This window comes from Dermacentor andersoni, chromosome 4 (assembly GCF_023375885.2).
Source record: "Dermacentor andersoni chromosome 4, qqDerAnde1_hic_scaffold, whole genome shotgun sequence".
NCBI classification, from domain to species: domain Eukaryota; kingdom Metazoa; phylum Arthropoda; class Arachnida; order Ixodida; family Ixodidae; genus Dermacentor; species Dermacentor andersoni.
The window spans coordinates 54,341,760-54,365,750 of NC_092817.1; the positions used below are offsets into that span (position 1 = coordinate 54,341,760).

Below are 23,991 nucleotides of genomic sequence, written 5' to 3' on the forward strand. Positions count from 1 at the left end.
AGTTTTGTTTTGTTTCCCGGCGGATTGCACTAGCCTGTCCGTCTTTCTGTAGTGAGTTTCTTATTTTTCTTTCCATATAGCCAACATGTATATCGGACTCATTTAATAAAGCGGAACCGAGATCCTTTATGAGTGTAACTTCATTAAACGGCGTCTCCGAGTGGAGGCGGTGGTCTTTTTGTTTGTTTAGTTATCATTAGGCGGTGAAAACTGGGAAAACTTTGCATTGATTGTATAGAAAAAGAGGGAATAAGCAAATGGAGTAGGATTATGGGGATTCATGAGAGGATAGTTTTGCTAATAGCACGTAGTGGTGGCATGGCTCTAGCGTCCTTATTCTGAACATTCGTGAATGATTTCTGGAGTTGAGCTGAATGATATGCGTATGTTATATTATTATTTTAACCAAACAGGCGACAGTTACCTAATACATCTTCGCGTAGTATTTTAGAAGGACGAAAGAATGTTTGACTACCACTGGTTAGCGACCCTATCAACGAGAGGGCGAACTGCTGATTTGATTTATTCGTATAACAGGGATCTGCTTTGTAAACAATGCGTTGAATACGTCTAAAATCATTAGTAAATTCTCTATCAGTGTCCAACACATTGATTTTGATTTGGTGCTGCTGCCATTGCATTTAGTTTTCTTTAAATACAAGTAAACCAACAAAACCAGTGCAAAACAGGATTCACAAGAGAGTGGACAGTGACATTTTCTCATTAATTCCGTAATTTTAATTATTGTATACTCGTAAAGTTCTGGTTACTTTGTTTCTAACCTACGTATTTTCAACTATACATTTCTTTTCTTGTATTTTATACACCATAACCTATGTTTAAGGCTACCCATTTATTGCCTTATACCCTAGAGTAGGTATGTGCTATTGATACGTAAGACTACATCAACACTTACATCTTTATCTTCTTTGCACGTCTTTGTTTTCTTACTCCGCTAGATTTATAAAGTCCCAATCAGGTCACACAACTATTCAACGTCTGTAGGTGTTAGTTATTAAGTCAGTACTTTATTTTTGCAATGGTCGAATAGAAGTTATGTGACAAATTGTAAGGGAAAGTTCAGTTGGAAGCTCTGAATAAATCTTCTGTTGTGGAGCAGGTTCTAACCATCGATTTATGTCACAAAAATGTTCCCAGCATACATAAAATATACAAGTTAAATGAATCCACAGTTCTGTCGAAGAAAGTCTCAAAAATACAAATGATACTATCGCCTAATAGTACAGTGCCTAGTCAGCGGGTGGTACATATGTCGTGTAAATGTATTATCACATATAGTCACAACAGAACCGCCAACATAACATAATCCACAAACACATACATATATACAGCGACATTGAAATGAGAGGAACAATAAAAGCGTTAATAACGGCCAACAATGCGGCTGTCCTCAAGAAAATGAGTGCGTGAGAAAACTTTATTTCGAATTTGAACGATTCGCGTCCGGCGAGTTAGTGGGCTGGGGCACCCGCCGAGGTTACGGCCAAGAGTTCTTGCCTCTCGGCGGCTTCCTTGGCCCGCCACTGGACTGCCCAGCGTTGGTCTTCCAGGTTCGAGCCGAGTAGCGCGGCTTGCCATCGCGCGCGGAGGCTGTCGATGGAGGCTTCGCTCGCATTGTCCAGTATTAGTTCCTGGCATTCCCATAGCATGTGTTCTAGCGTGGCTCTGGTGCCACACACTTTGCATCTATTTGTTGTGTATATGTCTGGATAAATAGCGTGCATTAGTATCGGGCTCTTGTATGATTTGATTTGTAGTTGTCGCCGCTGGACAGCTTGCGATCTAGTGAGTTGTGGATGGGGTGGTGGATAAGTGCATCTTTGCATCTTGTAATGGTTGGTGATGCCGTTGAACCTGGTCATTCTGTCTTCCCATTCCCATACTTCGGAAGGCCTTGTCGAGGAGTCTATGTTCGTCACAGTTCGGAAAGTCAGTCCTCGAGCTACTCTGTGTGCCGCTGCGTTAGGGTTGTCCTCTCCCGTTGAGTCGGTGGTGTGGGCTGGTATCCATAGGATTTGGACGCATCTGTCTTCCCTTGTTGGTTTGCCTTTTCTGAGTATGTTTAGCGCCTCAGCTGAGATTTGGCCGTTCGTGAAGTTGCGTACTACCGTCTGGGAATCGCTGATTATATAGTATGCGTTGGTTTGTGCTATGGCTAACGCTATAGCCCCTTCCTCCGCCGTTTCGATGAGTGTCGTGCTTATAGTCAAGCTTGTGCAGCATTGTCTGTTGTGGTTAAGTACTGCTGCGACAAAGCTGCGTTTGTGTTTGTAACGTGCAGCGTCCACAAAGACCGCGTCCTTGTTCTTTCCGTAGTTCTTCGCCATGTTCTTTGCGCTGCTTTTTCTCCTGCCCTCGGGGTGCACAGGATGCATATTCTTGGGTAAGGGTAGTACCGTGAGTTTTGCGCTTATTTCCTTGGGTATGTTCCATTTGTCTCCGTGTTGTGTGTGGTAGCGGATCACTAATTTATCTAGGATGTGTCTACCCGCCGTCGTCGTGGAGAGGCGTTCGTATTGCGCTATATGTTGCGCTTATATTAGCTGCTCTAGCGTGTTGTGCAGTCCCAGCTCAGGAGTTTTGCCGTGCTCGTGCTTAGAATGAGTCCAATCGCTTTTTTATATATGTTCCTAAGTCACGCATCAATCATTTTCTCCATTACTTTTCATAAACAACTTGTCAAACTAACTGGGCGGAAGGATTCAAGGCGCAAGGACGTCTTACCCGGTTTTAAAATTGGGATGATTCGAGCCACTTTCCAAGAGTCAGGTACAGTTTCTTCTATCCGTAGATTATTATAGATGTCTAAAAGAGCATTTTTACCTGTCGACCCGATGTTTCTTAGCATATTGTACGTAATACCGTCTGGTCCAGCAGCAGACTTTTGGCGACATGATGCAATTGCGCATTGAAGCTCACCTAATGTAAATGCATGATCTAATTGAGGATGTGGGTTTCCGTAGCATTGACGCATAAGACTGGGCGCTTGACTGTGATCCTCTTGACTGGTCTCTTGATTGCACCCTTGGTTGTTTTCTTGTGGAGGAATAGCTTGTTGGTTCGCTTGGCTGTGGTGGTTCCGGTGGCCGCTGAGGTTGGTGACTTTGCACTGGATGAACAATCGCAAGGTTTGGGGAGGGTCCATTGCGTCGCGGTTGTCTTCCATGGATAAGTTCATGTCAACGAATTTGTGCCGCTGCCATGTTCTGAGGGCAGCCTGAGTAGGAGGCGGCATGGTTCCCCGCACAGTTCGCAAATTTAGGCTGAAGGAGTGACTTGCACTCCTTCTGGTCCTGATCTTCTGAGCAGATTTTGAATCGAGGTGTGCTGCGCCAGTTTTTCTCAGTGTGCCAAATCACTGGCAATTACAGTAGCGAAGTGCTGGTCCTAGATATTCCTCGACAGGATAACTGGTGAAACCTAAGTTCTTCCTGGAATAGGGCGATCTTCTCTGAAAGTAAGAATTACTGCGTGAAGTGGATGCGACTTTACTGCTCCATCTTCATGGTGGTAATAATTTATCTGCCTGCGTGCCGATTTAACTCCTGCATCCTTCAAGAAGTCTAGGAGTTGCTCGTCTGTATACAGCAGAGGCACATGTCTTACTTTCACGACGTTTCGCGTGTATGGCTCTGGGATGAAGGGCTTGACTTCCAGGCCGCCTACACCTGAAAGCATCAAAAGGCGCTTTGCGGATGCTAAGGAAGCAACGCTGACACTGAAACTTCCATCTCTGGTCACCCTAAAAAGCTGTACTTTTTCTTTGGCAGCGGAAACTTTTTTCGGCAGACACTCGGTTTGAATTCACTTGCCAAAAAGTAGTACCTTCACTTGGTGGGCGAAAGACAACCGGGATGCCTTCTGCTCGTTTTTCCTAATACATGGCTAAAGTAAATGGTTAATCTTCACCCATATCTTCTTCATCACTTAGCTCACAATTAGATGTATCATCGTATTTGCTGTCCCTAGATGAGGTTTCTTGCTCTCGGCTTCACCGTCAGTCATTATTCCTGTTGAACGCCGAAGTTTATTCCGAGTTGGGGAGAACCAAATAGGCCGGTTTTATGAAGCTTTGATTCCTGCAAGCCCCCAGGCTTTTCATTACGGCCTGTAGCATCATTCATATGGATTGCTACACTTGGACGAGCGTAAGGTTCATGACGATGTCCTCGGCTTCCGACCACCGTAGTGGCAGGATAATGGGCAGGTACTCAAGTCGTACCTCTGAGGCACCCGGGCCTTCTGAATCTTCACCCAACGTCTTCTTATTCAATCGTCGTCAATGCTGACCGCAAATGTCAAAAAAAAAAAAAAATCAGGGCACCACACAAAGACAGCGACCAAACAGATACACTTCTTCATCTATTTGACGACATATAAACGAAGGCAAAAGCCATGTAGTGAGCCGTTTTCCTGCAGTGGACCTGACTCGGATTAGAAGCGACGGCTTAGACTAAGCGAGTTGGATGCAGTAATCAACACGTTCGCATAAAAACGGGAATGACAAAAATAGCGCTAAATAAACAATGCACACACGTTACAAGTTTTACCGCCTGTTGTTTTAAGTGGTACAATTTTATGTAGTTTCCACTCTAGGCAGCAGTTTAACACCATGTGATGCGACGACGCGAACAAAAAAAAAACGCAAATAATCATACAACTATCTAGAAAATAATAACGACAGGCAAAGTGGCACTGGCGCCTGGCATAACATGCTGTACAAAAGTAATTTTCCTCGGCAACAGCTGTGCGCAAGTGGCTCCAACGAGAAGATCTTCTCAAGGACTGATCCGTGCGCCTCCATGATGTCATTATCATAATCTGATTAGGACGCGCAGTTATGATAGCACAGTGGGCTCACGAATCTTGTTGGACAGCTAGCATTGGTGTAGTATTCCGCATTGTTTCGCTGCAGGGATGAGTCACAAAGGCTGAATCTTTATACCCAGTCATGCTACAGAGAGCGTCAGCCAATAAGGAACGCGATCGTAGCAGCAAGGCGAGTGGGCGCGTGTCCCTAGGCTTCGTGGCACTCGGCGTCAGAGCGTTTTCTGCGCATTCTTGCGCAACTACAAGTGTTGAGCGCATACCTGAGCGTTAGAAGATGAGGCGTTGCTTTCGCTTCAGTGCCATATAATTGGGATACAGAATACAGCTTGTCGCGAGAGTAGAAGTAGGGGCTCGTAACCGTTAACAACTTCGTGCACTTGTTGCAAAGCCCGCGCGTGCAGAGACCAGTCTTTTTAGTTCTATTTGCCTTTAAGCACTTCTCCCTCGAAACCTTCACTCCAAAACGCAGACAAATCGAGCAGAACGCGCGCACGCAAAAAAAAAAAGAAAGTCTCCAGGGGTTGCGAGACTGAAATAGGCACGACGAAAAAAAATGGTACGACGACGGTGCGGTGGTTCACGGATGGTAGTGCTGCAAGATAGATCGTTCGGTGCGAGCGCAGCGAACGCGAATTATTTTAAAGAAGTGTTTTCGTTATGCCAACTTTTATTATTCCTGCGCTAGGAGTAAAATCAAATCTACCCGGAAACGATTAGCCCACCGCGTTGGTCATTCTTAGCGTGCGTAATTTCACTGATTCTTGTCTGAAAAATGAAAACGTTTGTACCATCGCAAAGGAACAATCTGTTCCAGCTTGTCATCGATTAACGTGCAACTTTTTTGCACATCTTTCGGTTTCATAAAAGCCCTATTTTTGATCACGGTGAACCCACAGAAACGCGAACTGTAGAATGGTAGATTCTGTACTGCAGTACTGCTTTTCGTTAGTGAAGTCTATTGTAATTTTAGAGATTCAAATTGAAAGCAAATTGTAACTAAAAACTGTGAGAGGTTGCACTTACTTGAAGTAACATAGGTGTAGTACTTGTCAGCTCGTAACTGCAAGAACGGTGTTTTATTTGTTTTATTGTGCGCAAGTAACGCATTTACGGATGCCTTCCAAACATTTAAAACCAATAGTGAGGTATGACTGTGCATAATGATACACCATTCCATCCCCGCATATAAATATGGACGGTAAAAGAATAAAACGAATAAAAAGAGTCAAGGGCATGTTTAGTCCCCCCCCCCCCCACTCCCATTACGGTAAACATAAAACAAAAGCCTTCACGGCACTTATTTTCAAGCGTTATAAACGCGTAATAAATTATTCATTGTATTGATTTCAAGCGTAACCTAGATTAAAGCCTGTTCGTTTGTTTGTTTGTTTGTCTCTTTTGCTGGTCATTTATGAACAGCTTCTCCAGGGCGCCATTTTTTGTTTTGAACACTACCTCCACATATATTGCAACAAAAGTGTACAATGAATACAAGATGTACTTAGCCTCAGATAATAAAAAAAAAGCATTAGCGTTATAGTTCCGGGTACTTGCGCCGCTGTTCATTAATGCAAGATAATAGCGTCTCTTTTTTATTGTTACATATGTTGCAGCTTGAAATGGCGAATTGTGGAGGGAGAGGGCCTTCGCACGTGTTGCAACCGCATGATGAGCAGCATAAAAATTACTGAATCACATTTTTATTACCTATTGCGAGACCCGTTTCTGTACTTGAAAGGGAACTAGGAAGTGTTAATTAAGGAAGCTGTTTGTCGGGGAGTGCAATGCACTAAAGGAAACGAAGACCAATAAGGCTTCCAATGTGATTGCATTCTTGTTTATTTCACAATGCTCCCGTTAATACGTCGTGTATTCTCGCTTACTATATTTCGCCAGACGTAGCAAAACAAAATAGTTATTATTTTTATTCGGTTTTTGAAAACGGTCGGGGAACGCCGCCAACTTCGAAAATGAGCCACTTGAAAGTAAGAACGTGTGACATCTGCATTCTGCTTATGTGCACCGAACGATAGTGGCAGTTGTGGAATGCACGTTTGACCTATGCCTTTCTTAAAACGACACGCTAGACCAGCAGTATGCATTGAAACCGATGTTTTTTGATGGAACGGCTGCCCTAATGCAATCCCGACTAATTTCGGGTCGTGTTTTACGTAGACATAGCAAGTCGGCTGCGAAATAAATTACGTGAGTGAACTTTGTGCAATTTAGATCTAGAAAGTAACAGCGCTTCCATTCATCATGTCCAGAGCCAGCATTGGAACGAAACATGTTAAACCACAAGTATTCGGCATTATTACGTGGAGCTAGCAAGGGCCTCAGTGTCTGGCTGCTAACACGAATATATAGCGCAAATAAACAAAGGATGACACAAATGACGTCCAGGAGGAGCAGTTTCTCGGCCCAGATTTCTGAAATTGTGATGAAATTCGTCAGACATTCTATTCCTAGGAACAAAATACAGGACAACTTTCAGATTACCACACCGAGTCACCTGAGAATAGGGCAACCAGCATAAACAGCTGGTTTACTTTCGCGGAGCTACATGCGGCTCTCTCGTCGCTGAACCAGAATACAACGCAGGGAAAAGATGGCATTACCTAATGTACACTTCGTAACCCTACCCTCTTCTCAGTCAGAGCAACTTTTAGAACACGCCGCCAATATTTGGGACACTGGAATCCGTCCAGCGGAGTGGAGAACGGCAACAATAATACCAATTCCGAAACCCGGCAAACCGGCCAACTGCGTCGCCAACCTCCGTCGTATACCTTTAGCGTCGTGCATAAACTAATAGAGCGCATGACCCTTGACTGTCTCAATTGGCACTTAGAAAACAACAATGCTTTTGGTTATACAATGACAGGCTTTAGATTACATGCCCTAACTCAAGATACCATGCCTCGTATCTCAGATGTGTGTCAAGATTACAGTAATCGCAAGGTGTAGATATACACAAGGCACTCAACCACGTTAAACGCTCCTCTATTCTCAAAAACCTCTTGATACTACGAAACGGCGCCTCCCCTGCAGCTATACTGAAGATTTCCTTACCTGTCGCTCCATGCAAATCCAGATCAATGGAGAGCGTTCAGTGCCATACCTACTAAGTACTGGAGTCCCTCAAGGCTCAATCCTGTCATCCACTCTTTTTGTTATCGCTTTGCTCGGTCTGCCTGCCTGGCTGGTTTCCATCACACTACTCGAACACAATATTTATGAAAACGATATTACTATATGGTGTTGCAAGGGCTCCCTAAGAGAACGAGAGCGCACCATTCAGTCAGGCTTGGATACCATTCACTATTCGTGAATGGTATTGGGTATTGGTATTGCCAGTATTGGGTTCAAGTGTTCTCCAACAAAATCAGAGTACGTAGTAGCAACTAATGAAGTAGACCGCCTAGCGGAAAAGCAGTTCCAAAGCATTCGTGTCCATACAGAGCACACCGAAATACCACGCCGGTCTAACTTAAATGTACTGGGCTTCCTCCTTCAATATGGCGGTAGGGCCGAAGTATGAATGAAGAAAACAATCCGGCAACTAAATCAAATTTACCACATGATTTTAAGAGTAACACATAAACAGAGAGGACTAAAAGAGCAAGAACTTCGAAGGATTACTGAGGCGCTTCTCTACTCCCGCGTGCTCTATCAACTTCCGTGTCAATATCTCGCCAGAACCCAGCACTACAAATTAGAAACGGTGTTCCGCATATATACCAGTTTAGCTTGAGGAGTACCTCGATCTGCCGCAAACGATCTTGTGGCCTTCACTGGCCTTTTCAACACACTCGAAGAGCGAGTTATAATTTGCAGACAAGCGAAAATTCAAAGGTTTCAAACATCCCCACAAGGGCGCCAACTGCTCGAACTTCGAAGACACCTGACAGGTACAGTGAGCTCTTTTCCACCGCAGTATTCAACACTGTCGGACTCACTACCCAGATTCATGGTCCTACCCATACCACAACGTATCCAGCAACATAAACACGAAGCTCGCCGCTCCCAGTTAAACCAATAAATAGGGAGAATCCACTACCAGACGCTACGCATTACTATACGGATGCTAGTCACTTCGATGGCAGATGTCTAGCTATAGTAGTTGGCCTTGGCTACGAGCATGTAAACGCACACATAGGAGTCCCCAACCCAACCAACGTGGTGGCTCTTGCTATTCTCGAAGCAGTCACCTGGCCTCGCCCTTCTACCTACGCATCTTTATTCATATCGATAACCAACATGCATGCCACATGCTTCGCGACAACCGGCTACCTGGGCGTATAGACAATTTACTTCAAAGCACACCCTTCGCTCTGTGTGACCTCCGAGCTCATCAGTTTACCCGCGTAGTTAGTTTTCCCTGTCCTCCGTGCCTATGACTATCCGAATTTAACCCAAGAGAACACACAAATATTTTGCACAAGGAGCGCACATCACTTCTAAAAGAACTTCGCGTCAATGCCGTCGCCTTTGTTACTCCTCCTGCTAACCTCTTCCGAGAAGACAGCACTATTCTCCGCAGACTTTTAACAACCTCAATAGTGACTCCTATTTTCCGCCACTATATTCAGGGCCTACCTTGGCAACCAAACTGCGTGATCGAGTTATACAGAATATCCGTCTCTAGAACATTGCCTATGGCATTGTCCTCACACTCGACCCTAGCTGCACTCAGCGCTCTCCACCATTCCCGTTAAATTCGAGCCATGGTCATGGATTGACTGGCTCACTCCACCACTTCATGCACCTAACATTCTCCTGGCGGTGCTTACCTAGCACGTTAGAGACGTGTTGGGTGAACACTGGTAGCTGACCGACCAGAGGTAACCGCAGAACGTTGGCGTAAAAAAAAATATTTTTTTTCTCTCTCTCCCAAGCAGGCTGCCTTGCAGTACCAGGCCGTCAGCCTTCACTACTCAGCCTGCGTCAGAGCCATCACGAATAGCCAGCCACTACCGCGCACGAACGCAGCAGTAGCTCTACGCTACAGCAACAAGCCTGCAGCTTTCAGCCACCGAAGCTGTACAAACTCCAAGCTGAAGTGTGTAACACGACGTGAGATAAAAGAAGGTGCTCATTGGCTATAGAACAATTCACCGACGATTACTATACTACGTCATGTGAAATTTGAGTGCAGCTCTATACGTGTTTTCATTTCGCGATATATTGTCTGGCGCGGACAATGTCTCATGCGGCACTTTGTATACAAACAGAGCGAAGTGGGGCGGGACTGCCTCGCTAATCGGAAGATCGCAAGAGGCAGCGCGTGGGTGAAGCGTGGGCACAGTTCACAGCAGCCGCCAGCAAACAGACTTCCGCTAATGCAGCACTTTGTTTTCATATATGGTATTGGTGGACGCGCTCGCCGCATGTCATTGGTGAGCAGACAACGGCGTGCTAATTTGGTGCCATCTCATGTCGGTCGTCGCAGCAGAGCCCCTCTTGCGCTTTGGCCATAACCTCCTCCTCCGTTTTCCTCCTCGCACTCTCTTCGCTATCGCCGTCTTTCATCCACGGCTTCGCTGCGAATTCGCTCTTTCATTTTTCGCTGTGCTCGTTCGCTCGGTTACGCCGAGCGATGACTGCGACGTGAAATGCATTAACGGGCGCCTACGAGCTGCGCTCTAGAAGAAGTTGCAGTTTAGCCCGAAAGGCGAAGCGTTGATTGCGATAGGAAATTATTACAAGCCTATATGCAGTAAGGTTAGTAATTTTACAAGCTGCAGAAACTGTTGTAAGCATTAACATTCGCTTACTAAATAAATTACTGAGCATGGTGTCACGCCACACAGAGAAACAGGAGCACATCTCAATCGTTGACCGCCGACACTCGCTGTCAGAACGCTGGCGTGATGAAGAGCGGCAGCAGCGGCGAGCAAACCCTCTCACTTCAATGCAAACTAGGTGAGCGAGAATACAGCACACGCGAAGCCATCGGTTATTGCGTGTTGGATAGCCTTCAAACCCATCACAGATTACCTGCAAGATAGGACTCGCGCAGCAGCGGCCGGAGTAGAAGCGTAGACGCCCGTTACACTGCCCCCTCCCGGCGCGCGCACATCTTCCCGACTCCCCCTTTGCGCGCGCAGAAAGTCGGCGCTCACTCTCTCCGCCTTCCTCCTTTCACGCGCGGGAAGATGTAGCCGCATCAGGGCCCCATCCTTGTCCATTCACCCTCATATGTTTTATTGCGATAGCAATCATATTGACCCTATTCACGGCGATTCCGTAGGCGCTGCCATGTTTGATCACATGGTGATGCGTCCATTGCTTGCCTCAACTGACTCCGTTGCATCGGTGTTTAGAACGGGTGTGTATGATGCCGGTTCGCCTCATCAAACCTCTGTTTCGGGAGGTATCGTAGACGTTGACTGGGTGGACGACACGAAGCTTTGGCCACATCTTCAGAGAACATGCAAAAACGGTTTCGGAGCTGGTTAAGCTATGTCCAAACGGTGCGAGCAGAGCATATGGTGCTTGTTCTAAAAGCAGGAGTAAATATGTGTTCCAAGTCAACCAAATTTGCCGCTCGTGAATTGAATCACGATTAGTGTGTTTTGCTCTTCGTTCTTTAGTTCGCAATTATATCGAAGCACTGGCGTGTCCAATTTATGACTCAGTAAACTTCCTCGGGGCGGTCGCTATCTCATTATCTTCTGCCTAATCGCTCGCGAGTGAGCTCAGTTCCGATAGAGTTGTTCTTGCTACGCGCAAGCCTTGAAATGTAGCTGTTTTGTACGTTGTAATACTTTGTAGCAAAGGTGTATTACCGCTAATTCGCTTACTCTTGTGGACCGTCACGAAACATTTAGCTTCGACAATCCTTACGCTACCGGTGTAGTCCACCATTTATTGGGCGTATATGGTGCGCATATATTTAAGTTCGCACCAATTCACTCATTGACACGTTGGCGATATATTGGGCGTAAGTTTTCGTGCCAGTTCGAGCAGACGTCTGTTGATACTCGGTGCGAAAAATACTATGACAGGACGTGGCGCTGCTCCTTTGTTTAACGAGCGGCTCTCACTCTTGCCGATGTTCCTGGGCTGAAGCACTTTCTTTGAAGGTGAGCGACACAACGCTGGCAGATAACAAAATTTCTGTATCCTCGGAGTAAGCCGTACTTCTCGAAGTGCCAGTGACACGTACGGACATTTGCAGCAGCGGTCCGCGAACTTGGCCACACAGATTCATGCCATTCCTTAGTACGCCAGTTACTACTTTTGCAACCAACTACTGCACACATCTTCAATCCACATGATTCAATCTAGCATGATCGAAGCGCAGTGCGTTAGCGAAAACTCAGTTGCATTTCCCACAGAGAGAGAGAGAGAGAGAGAGAAAAAAAAATAGAAGACAGGAAAGGCAGGGAGGTTAACCAAACGCGCGTCCGGTTTGCCACCCTGCACTGGGGGAAGAGGTATGAGGACGAAGAAAGAGAGAGAGAGAGAGAAAAGATAGAGAAAGCATAGTTTCGCGGCTGATTTCACAGAAGCAAGGTGGAGGCGGCAGTGGTTTGGTATTCGCGCGCTGTCGTTGATGTTACGTGCGGCGCGCCGCCCAAAGCACCATCTCGCTTCTCTAGAACAAACTGCATCGCGAAAAGGGTCAATAGACACTCCAGGCGACTTTGTGCCGTCGGCGACAGGGACGCCAACATCCGAGGGCGATGACGTCACCCTATAATGTCCAAGGGTGATAACACGGTCACCGCGCGTCGTATGCTGTGTGTACGACTGAAAGCACGTGAGTAATGGGGGGTGTTGGTGGCTTCGACTCCGCCAACAAGTGCGTACTTTGCACTGCCGCGCCCGGTCGCGCGCGCCGCATCTTGAAAGGGGTCTGCCGACGGCTCATACCTTTGCGCTGTGTTGAAGTGGTCACCGCACGAAGGTTGCTTTTCTCGCTGCTGCCGCACTTGCTCACACCAATGTGCAATGTTTTGCAGCGAGTGTCCGCGCTCATCGAGTGTGATGTGTTCATGTTTGCTGTTGCGCGCTGACACCATGCTTGTTAATTCAGTTAGGAAGCGAATGTTTCGAAGTTTATATACGGCCGATACAACTACTATCATTATTTCGTATAGCTGTCTTCTAATTTGCTATCGCTATCGATGCTTCGCGACTCGAGCGAAATTCGACTTTCTTCCTCGCCCCTACTGTATAAGGCGCATGTATTTATTAAACTTCGATTGTAAACGGAAACTCACGGCGATGCCGACGCGAACGACGATAGAAATTCGCCTGGAGTATCCATATAATTGCTATCGCAATGAAGATACGCACAAATATTCTTTTTGTACGCAAAGTGATGCGCATGGTAGCTTTAATTTTATAATTATTGATAATTATTCAAAGCACGAATTCGGAGCTCCGGCTGTTTTTGAATAACATATGACACCACCCACGCCGTCGCACGCTCGCCTTCACCGCCGCACGAAAACGACTGTGTAACTCCTCTGAACAACTTCACTGTAAATACAAAACAGGCGTACAGACCACTACGTTAAGTGCGTTGCACATCGCTTGTATCTTTCTGGCTACTGAGCGCAAGGCCGTATGTTCTATTCATGGCCCAGCTTATTGCGACATCATTCACGAGGGCTTCGAGTACAAAAAAGACGTGTGTATTAAGCCCATGTTAAAGAATCCAATTGCTAACAGTTCGTAGGGAGTCGTCTGTTGTCACCCGCATGAAGCTTTGAAACTTGACATTTAGGCGACAGGGCAAAAGTCTGCCTTCTTACCATATTCAATGCCAACTGGGAGAGTGGCTGCTTTGAACCTTACTGGAGACGAGCTCGTGTTATCCCTGTCCCCAAACCTGGAATGTCTCAAACAGACATAAACTCCTATCGTCCGATAGCTCTTTTCAGTTGCGTCGGAAAGCTTGCGAAGACGATGGTATTGACGAATCTGGAATGGTTCCTGATGATCACGCATGTCTAGCCTCCGCAAATGTCAGGGTTCAGAAAGGGCCACGGGAGTATAGAGAACGTGATTAGCCTTATTAACTGCGTGAAGTTCAACAAAGCTGCACGCAACATCACTATTGACGTACTCCTCAGCATCAATGGAGCGTTCGATAACGTCATTCACAAGGCTATCTTATGCGCTCTGAAATTCGTTGGAGTTGATGGTCGTATGGACCACTGGATTTCAGTCCAGCTCACTGATCGGTAAGTCTACAAGTCTACATGTCCACAAAAGAAAGCGACACAGCTCCGCACACAGTGCACCGAGAAGTTTCCCAAGGCGGTGTTTATGCCGGACCTTATTTAACACCTCGCTTATCGGAATGGAGACGTGCATTCCCACATCGGCGGAAATCTCTTTATATGAAGATGACATCTGTATATGGAGCTGTGGTTACAACAAACGTGCCGTATGGGCAAGATTTCAGAAAGCTATCAACTCTATTGAAAAATTTCTTTTCGCACGAGGTCTAACGATGTTACCTGGAAAGTGTGTCGCCATTGCTTTCACATAGGCGTGATGCCTCTCGCTGCAACTTAAAGGTTGCACATTCTCCCATTCAGTATTTGTCAAATCACAAGTTTCTCGGCGTGACAATCGACAGACTAATGACGTGGACACCCCATGTTCGAATAAAAAATTGGGTCATACGCGAGCATATTCCGTATGCTATCAAGCAACACTAACGGCTGCTCCGTAAATGTTCTGCTACGCATGTATACGGCTCTCTGTGAAGGTCTGCTGTGGTACAGCCTTTCTATGTTTCAGGAAATTTTCCAAACCAACATCAAAGCACTCACTCGTACTCACGCAAAAGCCCTGAGGTCGAGCCTCCGCCTACCAAAAAACACGTCAAGTGTAGGTACCCTTGCAGAAAGAGACGCCTATCGATTTCAGTGCTTCTGCAGCAGGAGTTTCTTCGAGTACATAGGTGCTTTGCTACAAGAGTGCCGGGTCATCCGCTTGCTTTAAACAGTGGTCCTGTGGTGCGGAGCTTGCTCCCGGCGAATTATCCCGTCTACACCGACGGAGCAACCGTGGAAATGTCCTTCGGGATCACTTGTCACTTTCGTTCCTGGGTTCAAGAGCAAGAGAAATACACTCGGTCCAGCGCACACATTGTTTGCACTCGAGCCTACTAGCGCCAGCTGCAGGGCTCACCATCATATTTACACTGATGGCTCCGTTACGCCTACATCATCCGCCATTGCTGAGTGGAATGTGTCTGCGAGTTTTACTATCTCTGCCACTCTCAGTCACCACACTTCAGCTACAGCCACTGAACTAGCTGTTCTGGGGCAGCTTTTATTTGCATCATAGACCAGACAGCTAAGTCTTTGGTCCCCATCAACTACTCAAGAGCGGACCTGCAGTATATGAAGTCACCACGCACGCAGGAACAACTTGTCGTAGACATCAGACGCCTATGGAACGAAGCCTGCGAACTGCATTACAGCGCTGTGCTGCAGTGCTTACCAACCCACTGCAGAATGCAAGGCAACGCCCAAGCTGTCCGCGCTGCCAAAGCTGGACATGGCACTTCGAGAGAAATGGTCCAAATACCTTTCTCGAGAAAAGACGCGGCGACACTGGTATCCGCGCACGCTTGGCGTTTCTATCGACCCCTCTGGACAGATGCAAGCCATCAGTACGGACCCCTATACAAAATTGATCCATCGTTTGACTTCTACATGCCACGAGGACATGCCGATAAGAGCAAACACGCCTACACCATATCAGACTGAACGTGGCCTACACGAACTACTTCAAGTGCAAGATTCGACTGACGGACTCGCCAGTGTGCGTTGAATACAACGGCCCTGAAGACCTGCGACATGTTCTGTGCGACCGCTGCTGGTAGGCGTCAGAGGGACAGTCCTTGAAGGCTGCACTAAACCTGCAACGGGACTCGAGCTTGGAACTGCGGCACATTCTCGACCCATGGCAAAGCACCACCTGCCCGTTACGCGTCGCGAAAGCGCGGCTGACATTTTTGCGGGCCACTAGCCTCAAGGAAACTTTGTGAATATCTATATAGTGTATACATGTGTTAGTGAGTTGGTTAGTTAGTTAAATAGATAGATAGATAGATAGATAGATAGATAGATAGATAGATAGATAGATAGATAGATAGATAGATAGATAGATAGATAGATAGATAGATAGATAGATAGATAGATAGATAGATAGATAGATAGATAGATAGATAGTTAGTTAGTTAGTTAGTTAGTTAGTTAGTTAGTTAGTTAGTTTAGTTAGTTAGTTAGTTAAGCTGGGTTTATTGGCGCAAAAGCGACTAAGGCTGTACTGCGCCAGACACGGGGCGATACAATTTCGTTAGTAAATGCAGCATGCCCTCGGTACTTAAAAAATCTGTTTCATCTAAAAGTCGATCACATCAATCAAAGGTATCAGTGCATCATCTCCTAACATCAACATCGGGTGAAATGGGATGTGTGATTTGCACAATACGCGGAATTGCTTTTGTCTAAGCACTTCGATATATGAGCACGCGATTGCAATGTGTATTACTGTTAACGGTTCATGGTATTTGTCACATGTTGGCTGTTCCTCCTATCTCAATAAGTAATTATGGGTGATTTACGTGTGGCCTATCCGAAGCCGACAAACAATTACTATATATGTGTGTGTGGGACTGTATGTGCTGTGTGTGCTTTTAAGCGTTGGTCACTACCACCCAGAACCTGGAGTAGTATGTCAGGCGAATAGCCAGGCTAAAAATACGCCAAAAATATCCTCCAAAAATAGTAGACGATGCCATTGAACGCGCCCGCAGCTTAGATCGAGCACAGATAATGGGAGAAAAGGTTAGCAATAGCAATACACAATCAGATCCAAACCTGGTCCTCACATACACCACCGGTGCTCCGCGGGTCAATGCCATTCTCACCCGCCATTTTAATATCATGAAACAGAGCATCCGACTCACTACTATCTTCAAGCAGCCGCCTCGGGTTGTGTATAGAAGAAACAAAAATTTAAGGGTTTTATTAGTCAGGGCGAGGACACAGAAGTCAAACACGCCCAAGGGCTGTCGACCGTGTGGGAAACCTCGTTGCAAGGTATGCCGTCACATGACAACAGCAGACACGGCTGAAGCATCGAACTCGCCCTTCGTATATAAAATTACCGAAAATCTTGACTGTGATTCCAGTAACGTCGTGTACAAAATTCGATGTGAGGTGTGTAGGCAGGAATAAATCGGCCAAACAGAGACCCCTTTTCGCCTGCGGTTTAACAATCACCGCGCGCATGTGAAAAGTCTCCCCAATTTACCCTTCTCCAGGCACGTTCGGCTGCCAGATCACTCCTTTGAACGCGTGAGCGTTGTGCTCTTGCAATCTGGTTTCCAACACACCCGTGCACGCGAGCAGAGAGAATCTTTTTTCATCCATAAATTTGGAACGTACACTAAAGGAATTAATGAGAGTCCGGGGCGGCTGACGTGCCTCCGGGATATGCCGTGAAAGTGCATGGGAAACGCGAATACATGTTCTGTACTTAAAAATTGAGACGCTGTCTATTCACTGCTTGCTCACCCCTCCGCATGCGCCTCAAGGGCGCGAGCGTAAAACCAATAAATTCAGTTTCCTGGACCCTGCCACTGAAGTGGTCATTCTGAGTGACCTATTGCCCTTCTTGAAATACGCACGTGCAGACTTGATGGCAGTTGTCTGTTAAACGTTCAAAAATTGTACCGCAAGGAGGCTATTTAACTAGGCTCCCTAAATCTAAGCCCATGGGCGCACTTGCTTTGCGAATCCCATGCATATATACTTTTTTGGAACTATATATTTTTTTCGCACCGTAGCTGGACCACAGAGTTGCCGGAACGGGCCGTGCCTTGTATATGTGTACTGTGACACTGTGTTTCTTTCCACAAGTTGCCGCTCTTCTGTCTTCCTTCTGGGCCCCTTCTCTATTGCGCCCCCCGCCACCCGATTCAACTTGCCCTCTCTCCCGCTACAACGGCAGCCCACGCACTGGGGCTGCGGAGCGACCGTTTTCTCCCTCCTTGCCTCGGGTGCACGGGAACATAGCTGCCGCTACTTCCCGCCCCCCTCACTCTCCGACTCACATCTCCCTCCTCCTGTGTGCTTTTTTCTTTTTATTTCTTTTCTTTCATTTTTATTTTTCTTTCCTTTTTCTTTCTTTTTCCCTTTTTTTCCTCACTGACCTCCTTGCTCTACATACATGTGACTCCGCCTTCCTCTTGCCCTGCATAGCTGCCAAAGGCCGCTGTAAATCTGCCAAGGCGCCGAAAATCAATCACTGTCACAACTGTTCCTCTCGGTTTGATGTATGTAAGAACTACCGGGCACCCGGTCTGGTGTCTTCACTACCAGGGCCGAACTGCCATTTTTTTGTAAACCCTGATGAAGATCGGTCCACCGATCGAAACTGTCGGAATTAAATACTTGTTCTGTTTACCTTGTAGCACCACTCAAGTTCTTTACGTTTGAAAGGTAGCCTGAAGAATCCCTCTTTGCCTATATATATATATATATATATATATATATATATATCGATCAGTCAGTCAGTCAATCAATCAATTGATTGAATGGATGGATTAATGAATGAATCAATGAGAATTAACCGATCAATAAATGAATGAACGAATGAATAAATCTATAGTTTAATGATAACTATTAACTGTCATCAAGGGAATTAATGTGGGCATATATGCTTGAATAAATTGTCGCCGACTAGACCTAGACGTGGAGGAGGGGGGGTATGTTAAGGTAGTATCAAGGAAAAAAAAAACTAATAGATTACAAAAAAGAGCAGTAGACGTCTTACGTTTTTTCGAGGTCTGGTAGGGGTCGTCGGAGTCAACAATTTCGGTGTGCGTGGTGACGCCAAAGAGAGGATCTCTGAGGTTGTGGACTTCCATGGCGTGCTCGTAGGCGTAGCGGAGCTCCTCCTGGCGGGGCATGAATATTGCCCCTGCAATGAACAGCATAGTCAGCGGTAAATTCACCTGTGCACGTGAAGGCAATGAATGGTTATATCTTACAGCGCAGGGATGGCAGCGCGAGGATGTACAAACAATGAAAGCGAATAAATAGAACGATTTCTAGACAATGACAGTGGGTTTCTACAGTGACCTATTTTCTATAGCCGAACTTAACACAAAAGAGAGTGTTTCGTAAAATTCAAATGTCCTGTGCAAGTCGCACTGGTGCCCCCACGCGTTTACAGCCGTTGACGGCACAGCCCCGTCTTCAGCATGGGCGTGAAGTACTGACCTTTTTTGTCTACCACACTTTTTTTTGCTACGGAAAAAAAAAGAAAGAAAAAAGAAAGAATGAAAGGGAAAGTCGAAAGCCCGGGCAGAAAAATGGACGATAGAGCCAGAGAAACCTGCTTGTTATAAAAATAATGGTGGAAGAAGGCGCGTCAATAAACAACACTTAAGAAGAAAGGACTAAAACTGCAGCGATGTGTCCATAAGGGCACCCACCGTAAAGGAAAAAAAAGTTTTTATCTTTAGGAAAGGAGTGAAAAGAATCAATCGATGCGCTTTGTTTTCTTCGAAGCATCATCGAAAACCTTTGTGAATAGCTTGTTGTTTAGTGGCGACACTTCCCGCCAAGTACAGCTACACCTCGCGGTTAGGGAGGTTAGAGAAATAATAGATGTTTATTAGAGGTCCCAATTACAGGGCCCTGCCTCGTTAGTCTTCGTCAGCAAGAATTACTTTATGATGCTGGATAATTATTTCCGCAGCTATGGGTCGACACCCCGTCGGCAGCGATTCATTATTTCGATTAGTTTGGCTGTAAGGGGCAGGCGGTATTTTTTTATAGGTTTTCCTTTCATGTGTTGCATCCTTGGGCGTCCCAAGAAATTGTGTTTCTTATTAAGGTGTTCATTTTCATCATTTAGTTGTCTTGCACTCATAGAAATAACGATTGCAGTTTCCTGTGAGGAATATGCCGGTTCGTGCTCTTGTTTTGATTACTGCTTGGCGTATAGTCTGCATTCTGGGGGACATTATAGCGTAATGTGGTCGCCTCGCACTTCTGTAGGAGTGCGCTTTTAGGCGTAATTGCTTTCTGTGCAAGTATAGGTCACATGTGGTTGGCCAAGGAAACGAGACACCCGGATGCATACGCACTTATAAGGCTGTAAGTGCGTATGCTTTGGCGTTTCCCTAAATTCCCTGGTGGCCATGCAACAATTTACGAGTAGTGCTAGTTTGGTGCTTGAGTTCATATAGTTTTTGAGCATGCTTTTATTGTGTGCCGGTAGTAAGGTCAAAGCTTTGCGTATAGCGTCTCCGTTATCGGTCAATGTGTAGCTTTGGTTTGCGTTATTGTGACGCGTTATTGCGCTAGAGATTTGCTTGAGTTTTCAACACTGTTGCTGCGGGGCGTTGTGGTATCTTTGCTCGTGTTTGGAACTAAGGTCCGTTCCCACTAAATGACCCGTCTTCTTAGTTCTACAGAAGCTGGCCATGCGCGGATCATATTGTGCTCGTGTCGGGTATGGACTTTACGTGTCCATGTACGCCTTTTCTGATACCCTGTTCTCACGTTGTGCATGTCAGGATTGACGCTGTTCGCTGAAGATCTGGTGGACAGTGTTCGGACGGCGACGACAATATAATGGCCATCCTGGGCACGCATGCGCTGACTATATTCTGGTTGTATCGTTGTTCTCTGTTTTAGGCTTGCCTAAAGTATATATATATATATATATATATATATATATGTATATCTGCATTAGCCCTCTGTGTATAGCTTCTAGCTATCCGTAACATTATATAAGAAGCAGCGCTGCGTGGAACACTAAACTAGTTTTTGAGCTTCTCATTTGAATTGTACAAGTGAATGGCCAAAGCTGCTTAACAAAGGCAATTCAGGCAGACGGGAAATTGTTTCAGGCACTTCTCAGCAAACCCTGGTATCGTTCGCAGAAATTCGAGGAAGTGGTGCCTGCGGTTTTGAATCCAAAAGCTATAATTTCACGTAGGCCCGAATAAGAACTTGATTGGCGCACACTTATTGTTAATTGCCTGATTAATTAGCGTTTTCATACCTTGTTGCGCAATTCGCTTTGCCAGCTGAAGTGCCCTTGAATACCCCGCTCAGTTTATCAGCGTGCACCATTTGCAAGCGTTGTCAGAAGTATCGGCTTACACGTGGCGTTTATCTTGCTCAGCGTCGCCTCGTTCTTGTATTCTTAGTGTGCATTAATTTTATGTGAAAGAGAGTAGTGGCGTAACGCCCAAGCGCGCTATCTCATATCTTAATAAAGTAAAGACACGCTGCACAATGACGCCTAGAGTTTTGCAAGAACTCGCAAGGCGAGCCTGGCGGGTAATCTAACGAGAACGTCGCTGAGGCTGCTGCTGAGCACGATTACACTGTGGGAGAACCGACTGGATCGTACGAAGACCTGCGACTGTCAGCGTATATATTTATTTGCGTATTTGATCACACTGACTGCGTCTTTATTACTTTTCTGATATTTCCTTTTTCCTTCCTCTCTTTCCCCTTTGCTTTTAAAACCGCAAGTGTAGGATAAACAAGCGGACGCAGCCATGGTTATACTCCCTGCAGTTCCTTCTCCTTCTTTGTCTCTCTCTCTCTGTCTTTAAGGGGGAGAACAAGTCGCTGTTACAACAATTGCAAATGACAGCGACACACATTGCTTATTATTTAGAAAGTGCGGTAAAATAAGTTTACAAAGTGCTAAAACACGGCCGCAGAAAGCACGTATACCCGAAATGCCCGCACGCACGCACGCACGCACGCACGCACGCACGCACGCACGCACGCACGCACGCAAGCAAGGACACACACATACAAACACACACACACACACAAAAAGAAGATGAAAGAAGGAAAGAGAAATTGGAACCCTGACAGCGGTGCATTATTCACAACTATACTGCAATATGCAAATGCCACACCCAAGCAAAATTTATCTTGCCGTCTGGAACTACAGTTTCGGAGGGTGAGTGCCGAAGAAGCAACAAGTTCTTCCGGTGGTGCTTTAGTTTATATCTGTTGCACGGTTGCCGTTTTTGTCGGGTCTGGATGTCGGATAACTTTACGCGCGTTCGTGTGTTCTGATTACTAGACACGTCAGTTTTTGTTTGCATCGCGCCATGTTACCGTAGCCGTTACGTTCTGCGTAAAAACAAAAAAAAACAAAAAAAACAAGGAACAACCAGTTCGATATATGTGAGCCTTACGGTTTTTGGCTGCGTAAAGCTCTTGCCGTATTTTGCTGCGTGCAGGTCGTCGTTTCTCGTCTATGGAACATTCATTGCGCATCTGCTACGGAGCATTCCTCGCGTATGTGAACCGGCTTTCGTTATTTGGATACCTACCACGTTCGGATATAAATTCCGTCTGGTCACGCATCGTCGAATTCGATTGTAAGAGCACCTACCGAACCTGGCCGCTATACTCAGAACACAACAAATTATTCTCAATTCTAAAACCCCCCGAGCTTGTCCATTCAATGTCATTTCATGCCTTTTTTGTTGTTGTTTATGCTGGCCATCGCCCACACGTCCGGACTCGCTCAATTGTAAATCTTTAAAGTCCCGCTTTCTTTGCCAATCTCCCCGAGGTTCGGCGTGCAACGGCGGTTCTCGTCGGATATATATATATATATATATATATCATAGTATCATAAGGAGCGAACAAACAAAGACAATAAGGACAACACAGGGGAAATTACTTGTGCTTGCTAATTGAATTAAAGAAACGATAAATTAATGAAAATTAAAGTGGATGTAAAAACAATTTGCCGCAGGTGAGGAACGATTCCACATCTTCTTATTACGCGTGCGATGCTCTACCGATTGAGCTACCGCGGCGCCGTTTTTCCATCCACATTCTGGGGTATTTATGTGTTGCGACTTGAACTCACCCGAGGAGTGTCAGCCAGCGCCACCACTCACAAACCTTGGCGGCGGATGTGAACATCTTTTTAGGTGAAGGAAACTGGTCAATAAACCCACACATGCTACCTGAAGGCATCAATGTTGCCGGTTTCGAGACGCTCGTCAGGTAATGAACGAGTAGAAGGGGAACAGAGGGGCTCGATTTTTATTCAGCAAATGATAAAAGAAGCCGCCAAACAAAGACACCAAGGACGACACAGGGGGGAAATGACTTGTGCCTACTGAATATATATATATATATATATATATATATATATATATATATATATATATATATATAGAGAGAGAGAGAGAGAGAGAGAGAGAGAGAGGGAGAGAGAAAGCTTTTATGTGCTCCTACTGAAATTACCAGAAAATGGGTTCATATTGGCCTCCACCAAAATATCATGGGGCAGCATTAGTGAAGCGTAGGTGTATTTACAGTGTAACAAATATACGCCTTCCAGAGCATCATTCCTTGATTAAATGGAAACTTTTTAAGCTTTTTTTCCCAAGGTTTGATGCATCTTCGAGGTCGCCTTGTTGCCGAGCTAAGATGAGCCGGCTCTGGAGATAGTGGAATAGTGAACCAAGCTGATCCTCTAGATGGCGTGACGAAAAGTTCGCCGATCTCTGAGGCAGTGTAATACGTGGTCACGTGTATCCTATGGCTCGCGTGATGGCGATTTTGCGTCTTTCTGATTTACCAGCGAGGCGCAAAATTGATAGGCTGCAGAACGTGTTCCAGAAAGGGAACAGTTTTAAGGCATTTAATGAACTGCTTCATGAAAGCTTTGCTTCAGATAGATTTCAAGTTGTGCACTGGATCTGCTTAATTTTTATTTTCTTCAATGACGGCTGAAGATCTAATGGCGTCACTGCGCCTAATTGGAGTTCTCGTCTGTTAATTGATTCCTGTGTGTTCATATAGGGGCGTACACTACTTAAGAAAAGCTGCCGTCACGCTATCTTCAGCTTAGTGTGCTCCTGCTTGGTATAGCTTAGTGCGTTGTACGATATAGGGCCGTTATGACCTCAGTGCCAACAAAAAAAAAAAACTGCCCTTTTTTGTTGTTGTTGATAAGTAATAAAAAAGAATGATGTTGGCGGACTATTACGATGCCGGCCACTTCATGCTTCTGCAATAGGTAGTACAGTTCAGGGGCGTAGCCAGGGCTGGGAGCAGGCGGGATTATTATCAGACCCCCACCCCCTCG

At 45.8% G+C, this 23,991-nt stretch overlaps 1 protein-coding gene across 2 annotated transcripts in view; it reads right to left on the bottom strand.

The window, feature by feature from the left end:
• Positions 1 to 23,991, bottom strand: part of LOC126537172 (glutamate receptor 1-like) — a 273,941-nt gene that overhangs the window by 166,829 nt on the left and 83,121 nt on the right. For both annotated transcript variants that reach the window (XM_050184357.2, XM_050184358.2), the window contains exon 2: positions 18,670 to 18,816. In XM_050184357.2, coding sequence (XP_050040314.1) covers positions 18,670 to 18,816 — 147 coding nt within the window. The remainder of the gene's footprint in view (positions 1 to 18,669; positions 18,817 to 23,991) is intronic.